Genomic DNA, 18,310 nt, shown 5'->3' on the forward strand with positions numbered 1-18,310 from the left:
TATTTAAAGCAGCTTAAGAGGGGGAAGTGTCTTGAAATGGTATAAAATGGAATTTTAGTTATGGGAATATTACCTGCACCTTTCAAACAGACTGCCCACCTTTTTAATGCAGTAAATAGATGTAACAGTACTGATCTTTAATCCTAGAAGTACCTCTTAGAAGCAAAGCTAGTGGAAGGTTATTTTCTCTCGTTTCTAAGAGTACCTCAAGCATTCAACTTTTCCTCTAACGTGTGGAACGGAGGATCCTACGGCGAAAGTCACAGGGTCAGCGTTTGCTGGCCATGCATCCTTGCTGCTGCTCCTGAGTGTCTGTGGTCCCTTTCAGGGTCGCAGGGTCTGCCCCCAGCACAGGCCCAGTCACTCACCAGCCAGGGATGGCCCTAGAAGGAAGCCACTCTCCCTTCCAGGACAGAAGCCAACACGACTGCGTGTGTCAGGCACACAGCTGCAGGATCTGAGCAGAGACCCAGAAAACTAAGTCACGCTTTCCTTAGGAAGGATCTCCTCCACCAAAGCACACAAAATAGTTATCAGAATGTAGGAAAATAAACACCAGGGCTTTAATCCTCTTAAATAAAACTCAACATTTAAAGTATACCAAGCATGCAGTCCTCAGATTTCTAAGCAAGTCCATCTTACTAGGGAAAATACCTTCAGGTCATCAGTAACTAGTTGGGTATAGACTTCAACACGTCTATAAAGAAAGGAACAAAACAGGACAAAAGTAACTGACTGTCAAAATCAGTTACTGGCAAAAGGAGGAGGTGAGAATGTTAGGATGTGCCCACTGGTCTCACGTCTTCCAAAGCCAGAAGATGGTCATTCTCAGCAGCGAGATAGTAACTGATTATAAATGAACTCAAATACGTTCTTCACCAAGGGCATCATAAAAGTTTTCTTAGCAAGAAAAATGTTTATAAACTCTTGCCTTCCCATCACCGGTGACAGGCGGTGGGCTAGGCATTCCAGGAGCTCGCATGTGACAGTGAAACGCAGAGGACGTGGCGCGGCCGCGAGCAAACAGCGGGACTCCCGAAGACCTTTTATTCATCTCCAACACCCTGATGCCGCCAGGGTCTGAGCAGACACAGTGCTTTGCACGATACCCCGGGGTCCAGTCGTGTCCCGTGGGCCTGTTCTGTGAGCACGTGGAGCTATTAAACACGTGTTACAAATCAACGAACAGACTCCCGAATTCCAGTTCCTCAACACAGCTGCGCAACTGGCTTCCTGGTCTGTGGAGCCACTGGTTACTAAAGCCTCGCAGCAAGGTTTAGGAAAAGGTCAAGAGCATTCGTAGAGGAGAAGAGATGAAGCAGGCCGAGCCCCAGCGCGGGGGGCTCGCGCAGAGCGCCTAAGCCCCCTTCACCACCCCCACCAGGGCGGGCCTCAGGGTGCGCCCGTGCAGCTTGTAGCCCACTTTGTTAACCAGCGCCACCGTGCCCGGCTCCCTCCCCTCAGCCGGCGTGTGGAACAGGGCCTCGTGCTCGTACGGGTCGAACCTGGCCCCCACGGGGTCCAGCCGCAGCAGGCCGTGCTTCGTGAACACCTTCTGGATCTGGGCCTCCGTCATCACGAGCCCCTCGTACAGGTTCTTCAGGTGGGGGTTATCGTCTCTGATCTCTTCCTTAGGGACGCACTGCGTTGCCTTCTCCAAAATGTCGGCCACCTCCAGCAAGTCCTTGCAGAAGCCCTGGATGCCTACACCAGGGTGGAGAAGAACATCGTCTGCGTCCTGTATCCATTGCACGGGCAACTCAGAACTACAGGCCCCACTTACTTACGCCACATGCGGGCTATTTAATGACATCTTTTCAAATCACTAGTTTGTCCTAGAATTGCAATGGCTGGATTAAAAAACAAACTTTTCCAACGTGTAGAGAAAAGCCAATGAGGGATAAAGACCGGCAGCTGAAAACCTGCAGAACCACCATCAGCCCTGCTCCAGACTAAGAGGCTGGGCAAACTCCAGAGCACGTCGTTCCCACAGACAGCACAGCAGGGACACAGGGCCTGGGGCCACATCCTGGCTGTCACTGAACTGCCATGTGATCTTAGTTAACCACTCTGGGTCTCAGTTTCTTTGGTTATAAAACAGGGATAACAGTACCTAACACAGTGAGGTTATGAGGATGGAAAGCCACACACACACTCAGAGCGCCTAGAGCACTGTGAGTCCTCAATAAATGGTATTGGCACCTTGGGGTAAAATTACCGGGACAGTCCCCAAGCCTTAACCTTTATCCAACAGAAAAAAGAATATGTTAAAAATTTTTACATAAATACAAATGTTTGTGGTTTGAAGAAAACGCTTCAGATGCTGAATGAAGGGAGAGGCCCACACTTGTCAGCTACACTGCCCCCTGCACCTGGCCCTGGCAGTGCAGCTACTGAGGCTCTAACAGGCCCCCCTCAAGTCTTCTCACGTTTCAAAGGCTCCACACTTCAAAGGAGGCAGTGCTGGTTTAAAACGTTACTCGTATGGGTGGAGGTCTACTGTGGCCCCTCGGCCTGGGGTGTGGAGCAGTGATGCCAGAGCTGAGGCTGGCTGGACCGGGCGGAGGCCGCAGAGAGCAGTGGATGTGGCAGAGCCCAGGCGTCCCCACTCACAGGACAGGAGGGAAGTGGGCTGCGGGAGGACAGGGTAGTTTCAGATGACTGACCTAAACACCTGGTGGGCAACAGTACCCGCGACTCAAGTGAGGAAGAAGGAAGCCCAGGTAAAGGGGAGAATTCAGTTAAGATACCTGTGAGACACCCAGATAAAGACATACGGACTAGAACGCAGAGGAAATGTCTGAACCGGAAAGAGACCCGTGCGTGGATGCTGCTCAGACCTGTCGGAGGGCAAGTCAGCAGGGGAGACGGTGAGAGGAGGAGGGGAGGCCCGGTTCCAAGCCCTGAAAAACCCAGACATTTGGAGGGCAACAGACACACAGCCAGTGCAAGGGGATGACCAGAAAGAGGCAAGAGAACAGGAGCCGAGGTGCCGGCATCCAGGAACAAAGAGTGTTTCCACCAGGAGTGAAGTGCCGCTGCTAAGGACCCGTGAAGGGAGCGGGGCCATGGCAGCCTCTTGCTGGGCACTGCTTCCGTGAGCTCTGGGGGACCAGGTGCCCGTGCCAGCAGGCTGCCCGCACACAGAGGTGGGGCTGGAAACAGAGCCCTCTCCCTGCGCTGGGTGGATGCACGCCACTGCTGCCAGCTCTGTAACCTCAGCAGCGCCTGCGGGACATCTGCGGGGACGATGGGTGCTCCCGAGGTGGGGTGGGTCCGGCCTTAGCAGCTGTGGGCTTTGTGGGCACGTGCACCCAGAGGCAGGGCCAGGGTCTGGGCTGCTCCCACGGCAGGTCCAGGTGTGCACGACTGCTGCGGTCCTGGTACCTGACTTCAGTGGACCTGCGCTGGTGGTTTTGTGAACACAGCACCCGAGGGACACCAAGGCCGAGTGCCTGCATTCCCACATGGAGGCGGGGCTGAGGGCAGTGTGACCACGGTGTACTCTGCGAGCCTGCACAACAGGTAACAAGTGACACCACCAAGCACACTCCCTGGTGGATGGCTCCAGCGGAGGAATACTCAGCGATTCCTCGTCCAGTCCTGCCGACCTCACACTGCAGCTCAGAAACGCGTGTGGGGGCCTCTGTTCCAACAACTCGGGAGCAGAACCTGCCCCTAGCAGGGCTGTGACAACCACAGAGCGAAGAGGAGGCCCTGCTCAAATCCAGTGCGGACTCTGGTCACACCAGCAGTCACACCCCTGTTAAGGGGATGATGGCCAGCACACGCTGAGGAGAGAGGTGGCAGGCACCCGTGCTCAACACAGGCCTCGCACCCAAACCACCACGCCCGTGCCGGCCACACTGGGACACTCCCACATAACAACAGCCCTCTAGGACCACGGTAGGGAACTGCTTCTCCTGTCGAATACGTGATCTGGAAGGCGGAATAATGGAAATCACCCAAGCAGAACAGCAGACAGAAAGCCAAATAAAAAAAAAATGAAAGCAATACAGGAGACCTGTGGGACAGTTTAAAGTGTGCTCATCTACGCAGAGTAGGGATTCCAGGAGAAGAAGAGAAAAGGGGACTGAAAGTGTACTTGAAGAAATCACGGCTGAAGGAAACAGATATCCAGGTACAGAAGCACAGAGGGTCCCAAGACAAGATGGTCCTGAACAGACTTACACAGCGACACACTGCAATTAAAATGGCAAAAGTTGAAGAGAGGGTTCTAACGACAAGAGAACAAGAACTAATTACAAGGGAACCCCCACAGGACTATCAGCTAACTTCTGCACAGAAACACCGCAGGCCAGAAGGGAGCCACAAGATCTGCTCAAAGTCCCGAGAGGGAAAGCAATCCACAACCCAGGATACTCTACCCAGCGAGATTATCACTTAGAATGGGAGGGCAGAGAAAGAATGTCCTAGACAAGCAAAAACTAAAAGAATACAGCAATATTAATCCTATCCCCAAAGAAATATGGAAAGGTTTCTCTAACTAGGAAAGAAGCAAGAAGCTATAGGAAAGAGAAAAATCACCACTGGAAAGTAATATCACTTAAGCCAGTATGCAGGTTAAAAAATTTTTTTTCCTGTGGAAACACAACCACAATGAACAGCAGGAGGGTAAACGTGACGTGAGAGAACATCAAAATCATAAGATGTGGGGGAGGAGAGTAAGGAAATGCAGATTTTTTCCGGAATGTGTTTGAGACTCTATGACTAGCAGTCTAAACCAAGCAGATAGGAAGGGGCTAACACACTTGAAAAACAGGGTAGGGGCTTCCCTGGTAGCACAGTGGTTAAGAATCTGTCTGCTAAAGCAGGGGACACAGGTTCGATCCCTGGCTGGGTAAGATCCCACATGCTGCAGAGCAACTAAGCACGTGTGCCACAACTACTGAAGCCTGTGTGCCTAGAGCCCATGCTCTGCAACAAGAGAAGCCACCACAATGAAAAGCCCACACACTGCAATGAAGAGTGGCCCCCGCTTTCCACAACTAGAGAAAGTATGCATGCAGCAACGAAGACCCAACACAGCCAATAAATAAAATAAATAAATTTAAAAAAAAAAGAAAAAAAAGAAAAATAGGGTAACCACAAATCAGACACATAACAACAGATCCACAAAAACCAAAAAGAAGAGAACACAAGCATAATACAAAAAACACATCAAACCATAAGAGGAAAAACAAAAAGAAAAATGAAGAAAAAATACAAAATCAAAGGGAAAACAAGATTTAAAATGTCAATAAATACATATCTATCAATAATTACTTTAAATGTCAATGGACTAAATGTTCCAATCAAAAGACACAGAGTGGCAGACTGCATAAAAACTGAAGAGCCTACAATATGCTGCCTACAAGAGACCTACGTTAAGCCAAAGGACACACACAGACTGAAAGTTGAGGGGACAGAAAAAGCTATTTCATGCAAACGGAAGTGACAAGAAAGCGGGGTTGCAATACTCTCATCAGACATAACAAACTTTAAAACAAAAGCTATAAAGACAGATAAAGAAGGACACTATATGAGAGAAGAATCAATACAAGAGGATATTACACTCATCAACATACATGCACCCAATACAGGAGCACCTGAACACATAAAACAAATACTAACAGACATAAAGGGAGAAACTGGTGGAGATACAATAATAGTAGGAGACTTTAACAGCCCACTCACATCAATGCACGGATCTTCAAGACAGAAAATCAATAAGGCAGCAGTGATCCTAAATGACACAACAGAACAGACTTAATTGATATTCTCAGGATATTACATCCAAAAAAACCAGAATACAAATTCAAATGCACATGGAATATTCTCTAGGACTGACCACATACTAGGGCACAAAACAAGCCTCAACAAAATATTTCAAGCATCTTTTCTGACCACAATTGCATGAAACTAGCTATCAACCACAGAAAAAGAAAAAAATTACATGGAGATAAACAACATGCTACTAAAATACCAAAGGGTCAATGATGAAATCAAAGAGAAAAGTAAAAAATATCTTGGGACTTCCCTGGTGGTACAGTAGTTAAGAGTTCACCTGCCAATGCAGGGGACATGGGTTTGATCCCTGGTCTGGGAAGATTCCACATGCCGCGGAGCAACTAAGCCTGTGCGCCACAACTGCTGAGCCTGTGCTTTAGAGCCCGTGAGCCACAACTACTGAGTCCACATGCCACAACTACTGAAGCCTGCGCTCCTGGAGCTGGCACTCTGCAACAAGAGAAACCACCACACTGAGAAGCCCATGCACTGCTATGAAGAATAGCTCCTGCTCTCCGCAGCTAAAGAAAGGGCGCACACAGTAACAAAGACCCAACACAGCCCAAAAAAAAGAAAGAAAAAGTTTTTTAAAAAATTTGAAGAAAAAAAAAAAATCTTGAGACAAATGACAACAAAAACACAACCATACACAATCTATGGGACACAGCAAAAGCAATTCTTAGAGGGAAGCTCATAGAGATAGAGGACATCTTCAAGAAACAAGAAAAATCTCAAATAAACAACCTAACCTACCACCTAAAAGAATTCAAAAAAGAACAAAACAAAACCTAAAGTCAGCAGAAGGAAGGAAATAATATAAATTAGAGAGGAAATCAATAGATTAAAAAAAACATAGGAAAAAAAAAATCAATCAATCAATAAAACCAAGAGCTGGTTCTGTGCAAGACTAAACAAAATTGACAAACTTCTGGCCAGGCTCACCAAGAAGAAAAGGGAGAGGACCCAAATAAACAAAATAAGAAATGAAAGAGAAATCACAACTGATACTGCAGAAATAAAAAAATTGTAAAAGAATACTATGAACAATTATATGCCAACAAACTGGACAACCTAGAAGACATGAATGAGTTTCTAGAAACAAACAGCCCACCAAAACCGAATCAAGATACAGATAATCTGAACGGACTGACCGGAAATAGAGGTGAAATAGAATCTGTAACTTAAAAAACTCACTACAAACAGAAGTCCAGGATACTTATACCAATTCTTCTCAAACTCTTCCAAAAGACTGAAGAGGAAGGATGTTCTGTGAAGCCATCATCACCCTGATACCAAAACCAGACAGACACCACCAAAAAAGAAAATTACAGGCCAATATCTTTGATGAATATAGATGCAAAAATTCTCAACAAAATATTAGCAAACCAAATCCAAGAACACATAAAAAAGATCACACACCACAACCAAGATGGATTCATTCCAGGGTCGCAAGAATGGTTCAACACATGCAAATCAATATGACAGACCACATCAACAAAAGACAAAAACCACATGATCATCTTAACAGATGCAAAAAAAGCATCTGATAAAATCCAACGACTCATGATAAAAACTCTTATGAAAGTAGGCATAAAGGGAGCATATCTCAACATAATTAATGCTATTTATGACAAACCCACAGCCAACATAATATTCAATGGTTAAAAGCTGAAAGCCTTCCTGCTAAAATCTGGAACAAGACAAGGATGCCCACTTTCATCACCACTTCTATTCAACACAGCATCAGATGTCCTAGCCACAGGAATCACAAACAAAAGAAGAAATAAAAGGTCTCCAGAGTGGTAGGGAAGAGGTAAAACTGTCACTATATGCAGATGACATATTACTATATGTTAAAAACCCTAAAAACTCCACACAAAAACTACTAGAACTGATAAACAAATTTAGCAAGGTAGCAGGATACAAGATTAATATACAGAAATTGGTTGCATTTCCTTACACTAACAATGAAATACCAGAAAGGGAATGTAAAAAAACAATACCTTTTAAAATCACATCAAGCAATAAAATACTTAAGAATAAACCTGACAAGGAGGTGAAACACTTATATGCTGAAAACTATAAACCATTAGTAAAGGAAACTGAAGATGATTAAAAGAAATGGAGATACCCCATGCTCCTGGAATAGAAGAATTAACATTGTTAAAATGGCCATACTACTCAAGCAATCTACAGATTCAATGTGATCCCTATCAAATTTACCCAAGACACTTTCCACAGAACTAGAACAAATAATTTTAAAATTTATATGGAACTACAAAAGACCCAGAATTGCCATAGCAATCCTGAAGAAAAAGAACAAAGCTGGAGGCATAGCCCTCCCAAACTTCAGACTATACTACAAAGCTATAATAATCTAAACATCGTGGTACTAGCACAAAAACAGACATATGGAACAGAACAGAGAGCCCAGAAATCAACCCACACACCTTGGCCAATCAATCTTCAACAAAAATGGAGGCGAAGAATATACAACGGGGAGAAGACTATCTCTTCAGCAAGTGGTGCTGGGAGTGTTGGACAGCTGCATGTAAATCAGAGATGTTAGGACACACCCTCACAACACACACACAAATAAACTCAAAATGACTTAAAGACTTAAACATAAGACACGACACCATGAAACTCCTAGAAGAGGACACAGGCAACATCTGGTGACATAAATCGTACCAATGTTTTCTCAGGTCAGTCTTCCAAGGCAACAGAAATAAAAGCAAAAATAAACAAATGGGACCAGATCAAACTTGTAAGCTTTGGCACAGCAAAGGAAACCATAAACAAAAAGACAACCTACAGACTGGGAGAAAATATTTGCCAATGATGTGACCTAAAGGGCTTAATTTCCAAAATATACAAACAGCTCATAAAACTCAGTAACCAAAAACCAAACAACTCAATCAAAAAATGGGCAGAAGACCTAAAGAGACATTTCTCCAAAGAAGACATACAGATGGCCAATAAGCACATGAAAAGATGCTCAACATCACTAACTATTAGAGAAACGCAAATCGTAACGACAGTGAGGTACCACCTCACATGGGTCAGAATGGTGGGAGTGTAAATTGGTGCAGCCAATGGAAAACAGTATGGCAGTTCCTCAAAAAATTAAAAATAGAGTTGCCATATGATCCAGCAGTCCCACTGGGCATATATGCGGAAAAACTACAATTCCAAAAGATGCACACACTACTTACAATAGCCAACATGTGAAAACAACTTAAATATCCATTGACATATTAATGGATAAAGACGTGGTGTTTATGCATACACACACACATGAATATTATTCAGCCATAAAAAAGAATGAAATAGCGCCATTTGCAGCAACACGGTTGGACCCAGAGATGATCATACTAAGTGAAGTAAGTCAGACAGAGAAAGACAAATACCATATGATATCACATATGTGGAATCTAAAATATGACACAAATGAACTTACCTATGAAAGAGAAACAGACTCACAGACATAGAAAACAGACTTGTGGTTGCCAAGGGGGAGGAGGGCAAGGGACGGATGGACTGGGAGTTTGGGGTTGGTAGATGCAAACTATTACATTTAGAATGGATAAACAACAAGGTCCTACTGTAGAGCACAGGGAACTATACGCAGTATTCTGTGATAAACCATAACGGAAAAAAAAATACAAAAAAGAACGTGTGTGTGTGTACATATGTGTGTATATATATGTATACATATGTGTATATGTGTGTGTATATATATGTAACTGATCACTTTGCTGTACGGCAGAAATTAACACAACATTGTAAACCAACTATACTTTAAGAAAATTTAAAAAAGACAGAGAGATTTGTTCTCTGTGTTGAACCTGGATCGTACCAATAGTTTCCACTGCGAGCACCCAAGGTCACCCCTTGTGAACCTGAGGTCCTGCATCTAGAACAGGGGGACTGAAAGCTCCATCCCTGTAAGTACTCAAATGGCAGTCTTCTGTGTAACCAAACACGGCACGTGGGGTTGGGAGCCGGGCCTCAGTGCCAGCGCCATTACCAGATTCGTGCTGAATGGCAAATCACTTCAGCCTCACTGCTCTCAACTGTGACACGGGAAGGAGGATGACAGGAACATCCGAAGGTGACAATGCACACAGCATCTGAGGAGGTCCTAAGTGAGACTACTGTTAGGGCTGCTCTAGCTAAGGAACTGAACCTCACAGAGCCGGCCTGCTAGTTACCGGCAGGGTGACACCAAGGTCTTCGTGTAGAAGAGCAAAGGACACACTCCTCACTGAAGGAATTAATGCTCACCACTCCGAGTGTGAGCCACAGGGCAATTTTGTTCCTTCTAGACAACAGCTGACCCACCTCAAAAACTGGAGGGAATGCAACCAGCAGGCTCCCCACCTCCTTTCCTGGTTAATCATGTTGTCTGATACTATAATATGCCCCCCACTCCTTGTCCCATGTTTTCCCAGGATCAATATCATATAGTGTTTAAAGTTACCATATAGTTTTGCCTCCTCCACCAATTTCTGGCTCCTCTGCCGCAAGTTCTCAGTATCTGCTAAAGCTCGTTTATATTTTTCCTTAAAAAAAAAAGAAAGGGAGAGAGGGATGGAGGGAGAAAGAAAGAAAGGAAGAAAAATTTACATGAATTAAGTATGGAACAAATTCATAGGAAAGCAAATCTGATACAACAAACTCCAAGTCAAAATACAAATAAGAGCTGTCATCACTTTTGAGATTCTGGATTACAGACAGCTGCTACTTAACGATCGGAAATAAATTAACCTGCATCACTATTTCCACCAAGTGGGGCATACAATGGTCAGGTGTTTCACATTCACACAGCCCCCCAAGGCCATTCTCACTCGGCGTACAGCTGGGAAAGGACAAGAAAAAGCTTCTAGCTCCTCGTGGTTCTGATGGTTCCCCTCAAGGAAGGACCATTCAGTCCTTAGCAGAATCTCCAACTTAAGGGGACCCTGGTTAGGGGCTGACCCGCCTCGGCTCCCACACCCTGAGCAGAGGTTCAGGAGAACGACAAACCTGAGTGGACAGCTCTGGCCTCTACCTCACAGAACAGGAAAAACCCCATCAATGAACCTTGTATTTTTCACACTGCCCAGATATGGTTCCGTTGAAACATTTACTGCGTAATAATGATATGAGTTCTGGGATACTCCCCATTTTGTACCAGCTTTTCCTGTAATCTCACCCATCTCCTGGCATTTCTATCTCACATGCACTAGGTTACTGTTTTCAGCCTTCAGGCGATTCCAGTGCCATGGTTAAGAGCAAGGCCTCCCAGGCTCAGGCCCTGGTCCTGCCACTCAGTGGCCAGGTGACCTTGGGAAGTTTCCCAAACCATCCTGGGCCTCAGTTTCCTCATCTGTAAACACGGATATTAACAGCTGGTTCACAGGGGTGTTGTGAGGATTAATATAAATAAAGGGGCTAGAACAGTCCCAGGACGCAGTACTGGAGACTCTCATTCTTAAATGCTTACAGAGCTGGATCTGTGCCAGGTATGCTTTCCCACATGGGGTCATAATCCACACCACTAGTTAGTTTATAAACCTCCTACCTCCCTAGGAGAGCACCATGTGACCGCACCTCTGCCCACTCCGCCCCACTCCCTTGTCCTTCCCGAAGGCCCAGCTTAAAGGGTCCTATTGAATATTCCTCACTTGTAAAGACCACTTAAGTCTTAATTCCGTAGAATCTACGTAGCACATAAAAAGGGCTCTCACAACAGAACCCGAGCCACACAGGACTTGGATTCTTCCCTTCCTCAGCAGTAACGTGTCGTAGGACCCAACCGTAGTCCTTGGACAACGACGGAATCTGTCCAGCTCCTGCCTCTGTCGTCATGGAGGCTGGCCAGACATCCTCGGAAAAGACTCACCTGGAGGTGGAGAGACCACGTTCCCCACAAGAGCCCTACAGCCTTACCATGGTCTCCTTTAGCTGTTCTTCCAGCTTGACCTTCTCTTCCATGAGTGTCTTCTCTGTAGAGGGAAGATCTGTCTTCTGTTCATTCTGACCCACGTCCTCTTCCAAGTTTTGGCCAGTGTTCTTCTGTTTTGTAGCTGTGCATAGCAGCCGAGGAGAGGACCTAAAGACAAGTCCACATGCTAGAAATTAAGATTATGGTTCTTCTGCTAGTTAAGTCAGATGTATGACTTCAGAAATTAGAGATAATTTAAAACTATTTCCTACTGACTCATGGGGGAGGAAGGATGTGTCTTAGATCCAATAAAGGCAAACTTCATATGACGTATAGAAGCTCCTTGTTTATATAAAGTCTTCTACAACACATGCCTAAACTAACAAGTCAATGTACCAAGGCTACGGTACTAACCTCCTCTTCTCCCCACTCTAAACATCTCCTTCTGAGATACAGTCATCCAAGCCCACCACGTACTGATGTAGTAGCTACTACTGGAGGTGAGGCCCAGTGCTGATGCTGATTACAAAGCCGGACGGGCAGAGATCTTGCCCACAGGGTACTTACGGTCATGCAAAAAGGTATCTACACACAAAGAACTGTAACCTGGGGTTTGAAAGTGATACAAGAGGAACCATGCACTTTGGGAGGCTCAGAGTAGAATATTTCTAACTTTGGGGAAACAGAAGGCCATGAAAGGGTTTGTGCAGCAGGGCTTTGAAGGACAGGTAAGAGTTCATATACAGAGTCAGGAATGGATGGGAGAGACCCACTTCAGGAAGAGGGAAGGGACTGGACAAAGGCATGGAGGTTGGAAAGCATGGGGGTGGTATGTACAGGGGAAATACACAGAACTCTAAAACTAATGCTGGAAGTGACTTAAGATGTTACCCAATCTGATCCCCACATGAAAAAGGTTAAATGATAAACCCAAGGCCACAAGCCATTAATGACTGATACAGATCTCTTCTCCAGGCCCAGTGGAGCTCTTAATTATGCCACAGTCCAATCTGAAAATAAACGACATTCAATTTCTTCCCAGATTACCGAAAACTGCCTCAATGAGCAGGAAAGCTAGCAGCACACAGAACATATGTACAAGAATGTTTATGGCAGCTGGAAACTGAATGCTGGTCAGAAAAAGATGGCTGAACAAACTGTTGCTTCCACGACCTGGAGTACTGAGCACCTACCAAACAGAATGTGTTAAACTGCCATCTTTGGGCCACACCACGGGTGTCCTGTGCAGGAAGGAATGCAACTTAGAGAAATACACAAACCACCACCCCACTGCTACAAACACAAATCAGAAATCCTGTGCACGGCAGAAAGGAATAAAATGATCCATTACTCTGTTACCCTCTGGGTGAAGAACAATAACCTTTTCACTTTTACCTTTGTGATTAAAAAAAAAGTAATCATCTGAAACTGAGTGTGCTGTTGTGAAGCCTACCTTACTTTCTAGATGTCCTGACCTCGGGGTGCGACAGCCACAGCCATTCTGCAGGTCAGCTCCGCTCTGCTGACCCGCTCCTGCAGCGCCAGGGAGGGAAACGGAGGCTCAGGGAGCTCCCTCACCCCAAGACCCACGCATACAATTCAGCTATCCTGACTCCCCTACCTGAGCCTTGTTCCACAAAACCAGTTTTCAGAGGCAGAACTTCACGCAGAAATTAATTCCAGATACAAAATCACAAACGACTTGAGCCAAAGAGCTTGCACTCAGGCTTTCCAGGGGGGTGTGCCCCCACGCCGTCCGACACAGTGTATCAGGCTAGAATCACAGCTCCATCCCCCTGCACTCGTCCCCGCTCACCCACCTGGACTCCCCATCACTCAAGAAGCTCTTGCTTCGCGCAGCTTCTACCCAGCGCTTGGCCCAGAGCAGCTCCTCCAACAGATAACCTGGGTCTGGGACGCTTCCCCAAGGCAGAAGGCCCTAGTCACTTGCTAAACTACGATGAGGCTGGACTCTGAACACGCAGAAACCGCAGGTTTAAAAAAAACCACACACAAAAGGAGAAACACCAAGGTGAGGGCACTGCCTCGTGACCCCCGCGCGGTGTCGCCGCCCTCGCCTAAATGAGCTGCTGTCCCCACGGCGGGGGGCACGCGCCCCCGCCCTTCTGGCCTCAGGCTCCGGGGCACGCGGGCGCCGTCCCGCCCGCCCCGGGCAGCGCGGCCGAAGCGCAGGCCCCGCAGGGCGGCCCGGCCGTGCCCGCGCCCCGCGTCGGGGGACCGCCGGCCACGGCGCCCGGGCCGGAGCCGGGCAGGGCGGGCATCGCAGCGGGCGGGGCGCCACTAGCCCCGCGCCCCGCGCCGCTTACCTGAGAGACAACGCCAGAGCCGGGAGGCTGCGCCGCGCCAGCCTCACGCACCGAGCCGCCATGACTGCCGCCGGCACTGCGCGCGCACCGCGCAGGCGCGGAGGCTGCTGGCCCGGCCCCCCGGGCCGCTAGGTCACTCGCGCAGACTCTGTGCTTGCTTCCCCGCCCAACGACTTCCCCTCAGCCAATCCAGCACCGCATATCCTCTGATGGGCAGGCCATAATCACCACTAAGTGCGGGCCGGGACGGAGCCCTCGCCCCTCCCTCGGTGGGCGGGGCCCGAGGCCTTCGGGAACCTGAGGAGGTGAAAGGTGAAGGAAACCGTGGGAGGAGGCTTCCGTAGAGGGGCGTAGTCAAGGGAAGAACCAATAGGGAGGGAGCGCGGGGGAGGGGTGGGGCGCCGGAAGTGCGGACCCCGGGGGCCCGGAGCCTCGCCCGCGCGTTTTCCGGTCTGGCTGCGCGGGTCGAGTTCCGGGCCGCCTTCTGCTCCGGGAGCCAGCGAGGCGCCGGGGCTGGCAGGTGCCCCGTCCTCCCTCACAGCCCGAGCTCCCGGAGCCCTGGCCTGGCCCCTGCTTCGGCCCTGCCTGGCCTGCAGCCCTCCCCGCCGGGGTGGAGCCGGGGGCGTCCCGCGTGGAGGGCCGCCTGCACGTCGCCTGCGTGAGGACCAGACCTCTGTGCTTTCCCTTTGCTCCCCTCAAAAGCATCCTGTTGAATGAAGCTCGCCTGCTGCGGGCCAGGCCCTGTGCCACCTGCAGAAGGAGGCGGAACGACACATCCAGGATGTGAGGTGTTCTCCTGGACAAATGACCCGGTTTATGAGTGAGATAAGGGCCTGGAGGAAAAAAGGCGGTAAAGACTGAGGATAAAAGAGCGTAAAAGACATAGTGGAAAGGAATGTGTGGACCTTATCTGCATCGTGATAGAACATCAACTGTGAAAGAAGACGAATTTGTGGGGCGAAGGGGAACGTTGAGTATAAACAGTGTTAGGTGATGGTGAGGAGTTACTGATACTTTTGTGAGGGAGAGATGGCCTGGTGGTTAGGTAAAAACACCTTAACCGTTTAGAGATGCCAATGGAAATGTTTACTGTAAATCATCACAGTGTGTTGAATTTGCTTTTTGGTTACTAAGGTAAAAAAAAAAATGAGGATAAGAGAAACACAAGAGGCAAAATGTGATAATGGTTGAAGCTGGTTGATGAATAATGTGGGAGATTTCTTTTTTTAATTATTTATTTTTTGGTTGCATTGGGTCTTCGTTGCTGCGTGCAGGCTTTTGCTAGTTGTGGCGAGCAGGGGCTAGTCTTTGTTGCAGTGTGCGGGCTTTTCGTTGCTGTGGCTTCTGTGTTGCAGAGCATGCGCTCTAGGTGCACGAGCTTCAGTAGTTGTGGCATGCGGGCTCAGTAGTTGTGGTGCACGGGCTTAGTTGCTCTGTGGCGTGTGAGATCTTCCTGGACTAGGGCTCAAACCCGCGTCCCCTGCATTGGCAGGTGGATTCTTAACTACTGCGCCACCAGGGAAGTCCCTAGTGTGGGAGTTACGAGTATTTTCTTCTGTATGTTTGAAGTTTTCTGTAATAAAATTTAAAACATGTCATGTTTCTCACTGGCTGTGACCTTGGGCAAGTCATTTAATTGCTCTCAGCATTGATCTGCTCACCTGTAAAACGGGGATTATATCATTTATTGTGAGGTTTAAAAGAGGTCCAGATATTCATTTCGTAACTCTTAGGGCTGAAGGGAATCAGATGGGAATCCTGCTGTAAATAGCTCACAGTGCAGCATGGGGACAATCAACAGTGATAGCTGCTGTGTCATGAGGCAGAGACAAGCACTGGCTGTTGCAGTGGCGATGTTTCTGGGGACACCGAACCCCTGATCCCTTCAGGACAGCGGAGAGGCCATGCCCCAGATCTATTAATACCTCCAAAATGATAGGAGGCTGTCTGTGCTGCCACCTCGTGGCCGCATTGGGAACTACGCCCTTGGGAGGCTGCTCCTGTAGTTCCCAGAGGTATGCAAATTCAGCACCTCTTTGCAAGTCATCGGCACATGGAGATGAGGCTGCCTATATGGGAAGACTCCTGCATCAGCCCTTGAAACACCTTTCCAGCGAAGGGAGTGGGTGGCCCAGGCAAGGGCTGCAGGAAGAGTAAGCTAAACGCCCGTGGTGCCCCCAACAAGGGTGGGGCCGTGTTTAAAAGAAAATGTCCTCAGGAGAAGGTTGTGCAGAAGGCACAGCGGCATGTGGGCCGTGGGTGTGATGCACATGACAGCTGAGTGCCCGCAAGTGCCAGGCTCCATGCAGGTGTCCTCTCCTGCACCAGCCCGTCCTGCGGTGATGGGGAGACGGGATGGGGCAGGTTCGTCACACACTCGGAAAAAGGCAGAGCTTTTGCCTGTTTTTCCCGGCTGATTCCAGCCCATGTGACCATCAGGGCCAGAACCCTCATCAGAGTGTCAGCTGCTGCCACCAGCCGCATCACCATCTTTATTATTATTGTTATTATAAGTGTCCCTCAGCTGGAGCATGGAATTTCATCCTTTTATCTAACTCTGAAATAAGCAAATAAAAAAAAATATATGGGTGTGGTGGACAGAATTCTAAAGATGGGCTCAAGATACCCACCCCCTGGTTATTCAGTCAAACGCTAATCCAGGTGCTGCTGTGAAGGGACTTTGCAGATGTAGTTGGAGTCCCAAGCCAGTGACCTTCATGGGGAGTATCTGGTGGGCTTGACCTTGGTGAGCCCTTTCAAAGCAGAGAGCTTCCTCCAGTAGGCGAAGTCAGAGAGCTTCACAGCATGAGAAAGACTTGGATCACTGCTGCTGGTGTGAAGATGGAGGGGTGGAGTGGGACGGTGGCCTCAGGAAGCAGAGAGGGGCCCCCCTCTGGCCATCAGTGAGGACGTGAGGGCCTCAGATCTGCTGTCTCAGGGCGCTAGACTCCACAGGCCATCTGCACAGGCCCCCAGACCAGAGCCCAGCCCGGCCTTGTGAGACGCGCAGTGGAGGAGCCCGCCTGGCTCACTAAGCCACATCTCCATCCCATGAGGTGGGCATCACTTCTATCCTCTCTGCTTTATTTTATCTGTATTTGGGGCTCAGGGCACAGAATGGAGTAACCATACACCTTGTTCCCATTCCCATCATGGGGTCTCATCCTTTCCCCACTTTTGTTTGTTCATTTGTTTTGGTGCTACAGGAACCCCCCCACCCCAACCCCAAAGAAAAGAAAAACGAAACAAACAAAAAACCCCTCCATTTGGAGGAAACAGGCTTCCTGGTTAAGAGACTTTCCTGGAAGAGAGACCTGAAACAGTCAGCAGATTTCACTGCCATTCCTCCCAAGCACACAGGCTCCAAACTGAAATGTATGTGCTTGGTATGAAAATACCACCAGAAGGGGCCACAGATGTTCAGGCTGAAATAACTTTCTGCCAAAAAAGCCAAATCAGTTGCATGAGGAACGAGCAAACATGTTAACTGGCAGCCGTTTCCCTAAGAGCATGTGAAGGCCAGCAGGAGCTGCCTAGAACTAGCGGCCTCCAGGTGTCCAGGTGTGGCTCGGGGAGGTGGGGGGGCAGCCCTGGGCACCATAGAGATGCTGGAAGGACAGGGAGGGAGAGAGCAGCGGCAAACTCCCGAATCCCAAGGAGAGCATCTTAAAAAGCCCGTGGGCACGAGAGGGATTTGAATCTGATGCTGATTAAATGGTTCATCACAAGCGTTCATCACTGCGGTCGGAGCTCTCCTCCGTGTTGGTCAAATCAGCCCTTAGCCAGAACAGTCAGAGCTGTGCGAAGCGTGAGGGTTGGCAGGAGGGAGTTTCTCATTATAAAAATAATGGATGCTCATTATACAAAGGTGAGTCAAAAATTATCCGCCCTCTGGCTGTAGACTATTTTAATTAACTTTTAGAAAAGACACATACATCATTTTTTGACATAATCTCCTTGCTTTTCAGTAACACTTTGTCCATCTGTCAACAAGCTTTCATAGTCCCTCGTTAAAAAATGTTTAAAAGCTGTGAGCCACGAATGCACCGCTGGCTTCACTTCTTCATCAGAAGCGAATCTTCGTCCTCGTAGGGCTGCTTTCAGGGGACCAAACAGGTGAAAATCCTATGGAGCGAGATCAGGACTACGGGAGGATGCTTTAACACCTCAGAATGAAGTTTTTGCAGAGTGTCCACAGTGTGGGCAGAAGTGTGCGGATGTGCACACCCTCAGACCACAAAAACGAATCACTGCATGCTGCTCT

The 18,310-nt window shown here is 48.1% G+C and overlaps 1 protein-coding gene across 1 annotated transcript; it reads right to left on the reverse strand.

Moving 5' to 3' along the window:
* Positions 1-523: 523 nt before the first annotated feature.
* GRPEL1 (GrpE like 1, mitochondrial) lies at positions 524-14,158 on the reverse strand. Its single transcript, XM_057706834.1, has 4 exons — positions 14,047-14,158; positions 11,725-11,887; positions 10,274-10,355; positions 524-1,704 (listed from the first exon to the last, which is right to left on the reverse strand). The coding sequence occupies exons 1-4, from the start codon at positions 14,106-14,108 to the stop codon at positions 1,358-1,360; spliced, it is 654 nt and encodes a 217-aa protein (XP_057562817.1). The 5' UTR covers positions 14,109-14,158; the 3' UTR covers positions 524-1,357.
* Positions 14,159-18,310: the final 4,152 nt, after the last annotated feature.

Source organism: Hippopotamus amphibius, chromosome 13, assembly GCF_030028045.1.
Source record: "Hippopotamus amphibius kiboko isolate mHipAmp2 chromosome 13, mHipAmp2.hap2, whole genome shotgun sequence".
Taxonomy (NCBI): domain Eukaryota; kingdom Metazoa; phylum Chordata; class Mammalia; order Artiodactyla; family Hippopotamidae; genus Hippopotamus; species Hippopotamus amphibius.

Coding starts and splice junctions, on each gene's coding strand:
- GRPEL1 (XM_057706834.1), bottom strand. CDS start 14,108: ATGGCGGCTCGGTGCGTGAGGCTGGCGCGGCGCAGCCTCCCGGCTCTG. Junction 11,888..14,046: donor GCTCTGGCGTTGTCTCTCAG/GTAAGCGGCGCG, acceptor ACTTGTCTTTAG/GTCCTCTCCTCGGCTGCTAT. Junction 10,356..11,724: donor AACAGCTAAAGGAGACCATG/GTAAGGCTGTAG, acceptor TTTTTTTTTAAG/GAAAAATATAAACGAGCTTT.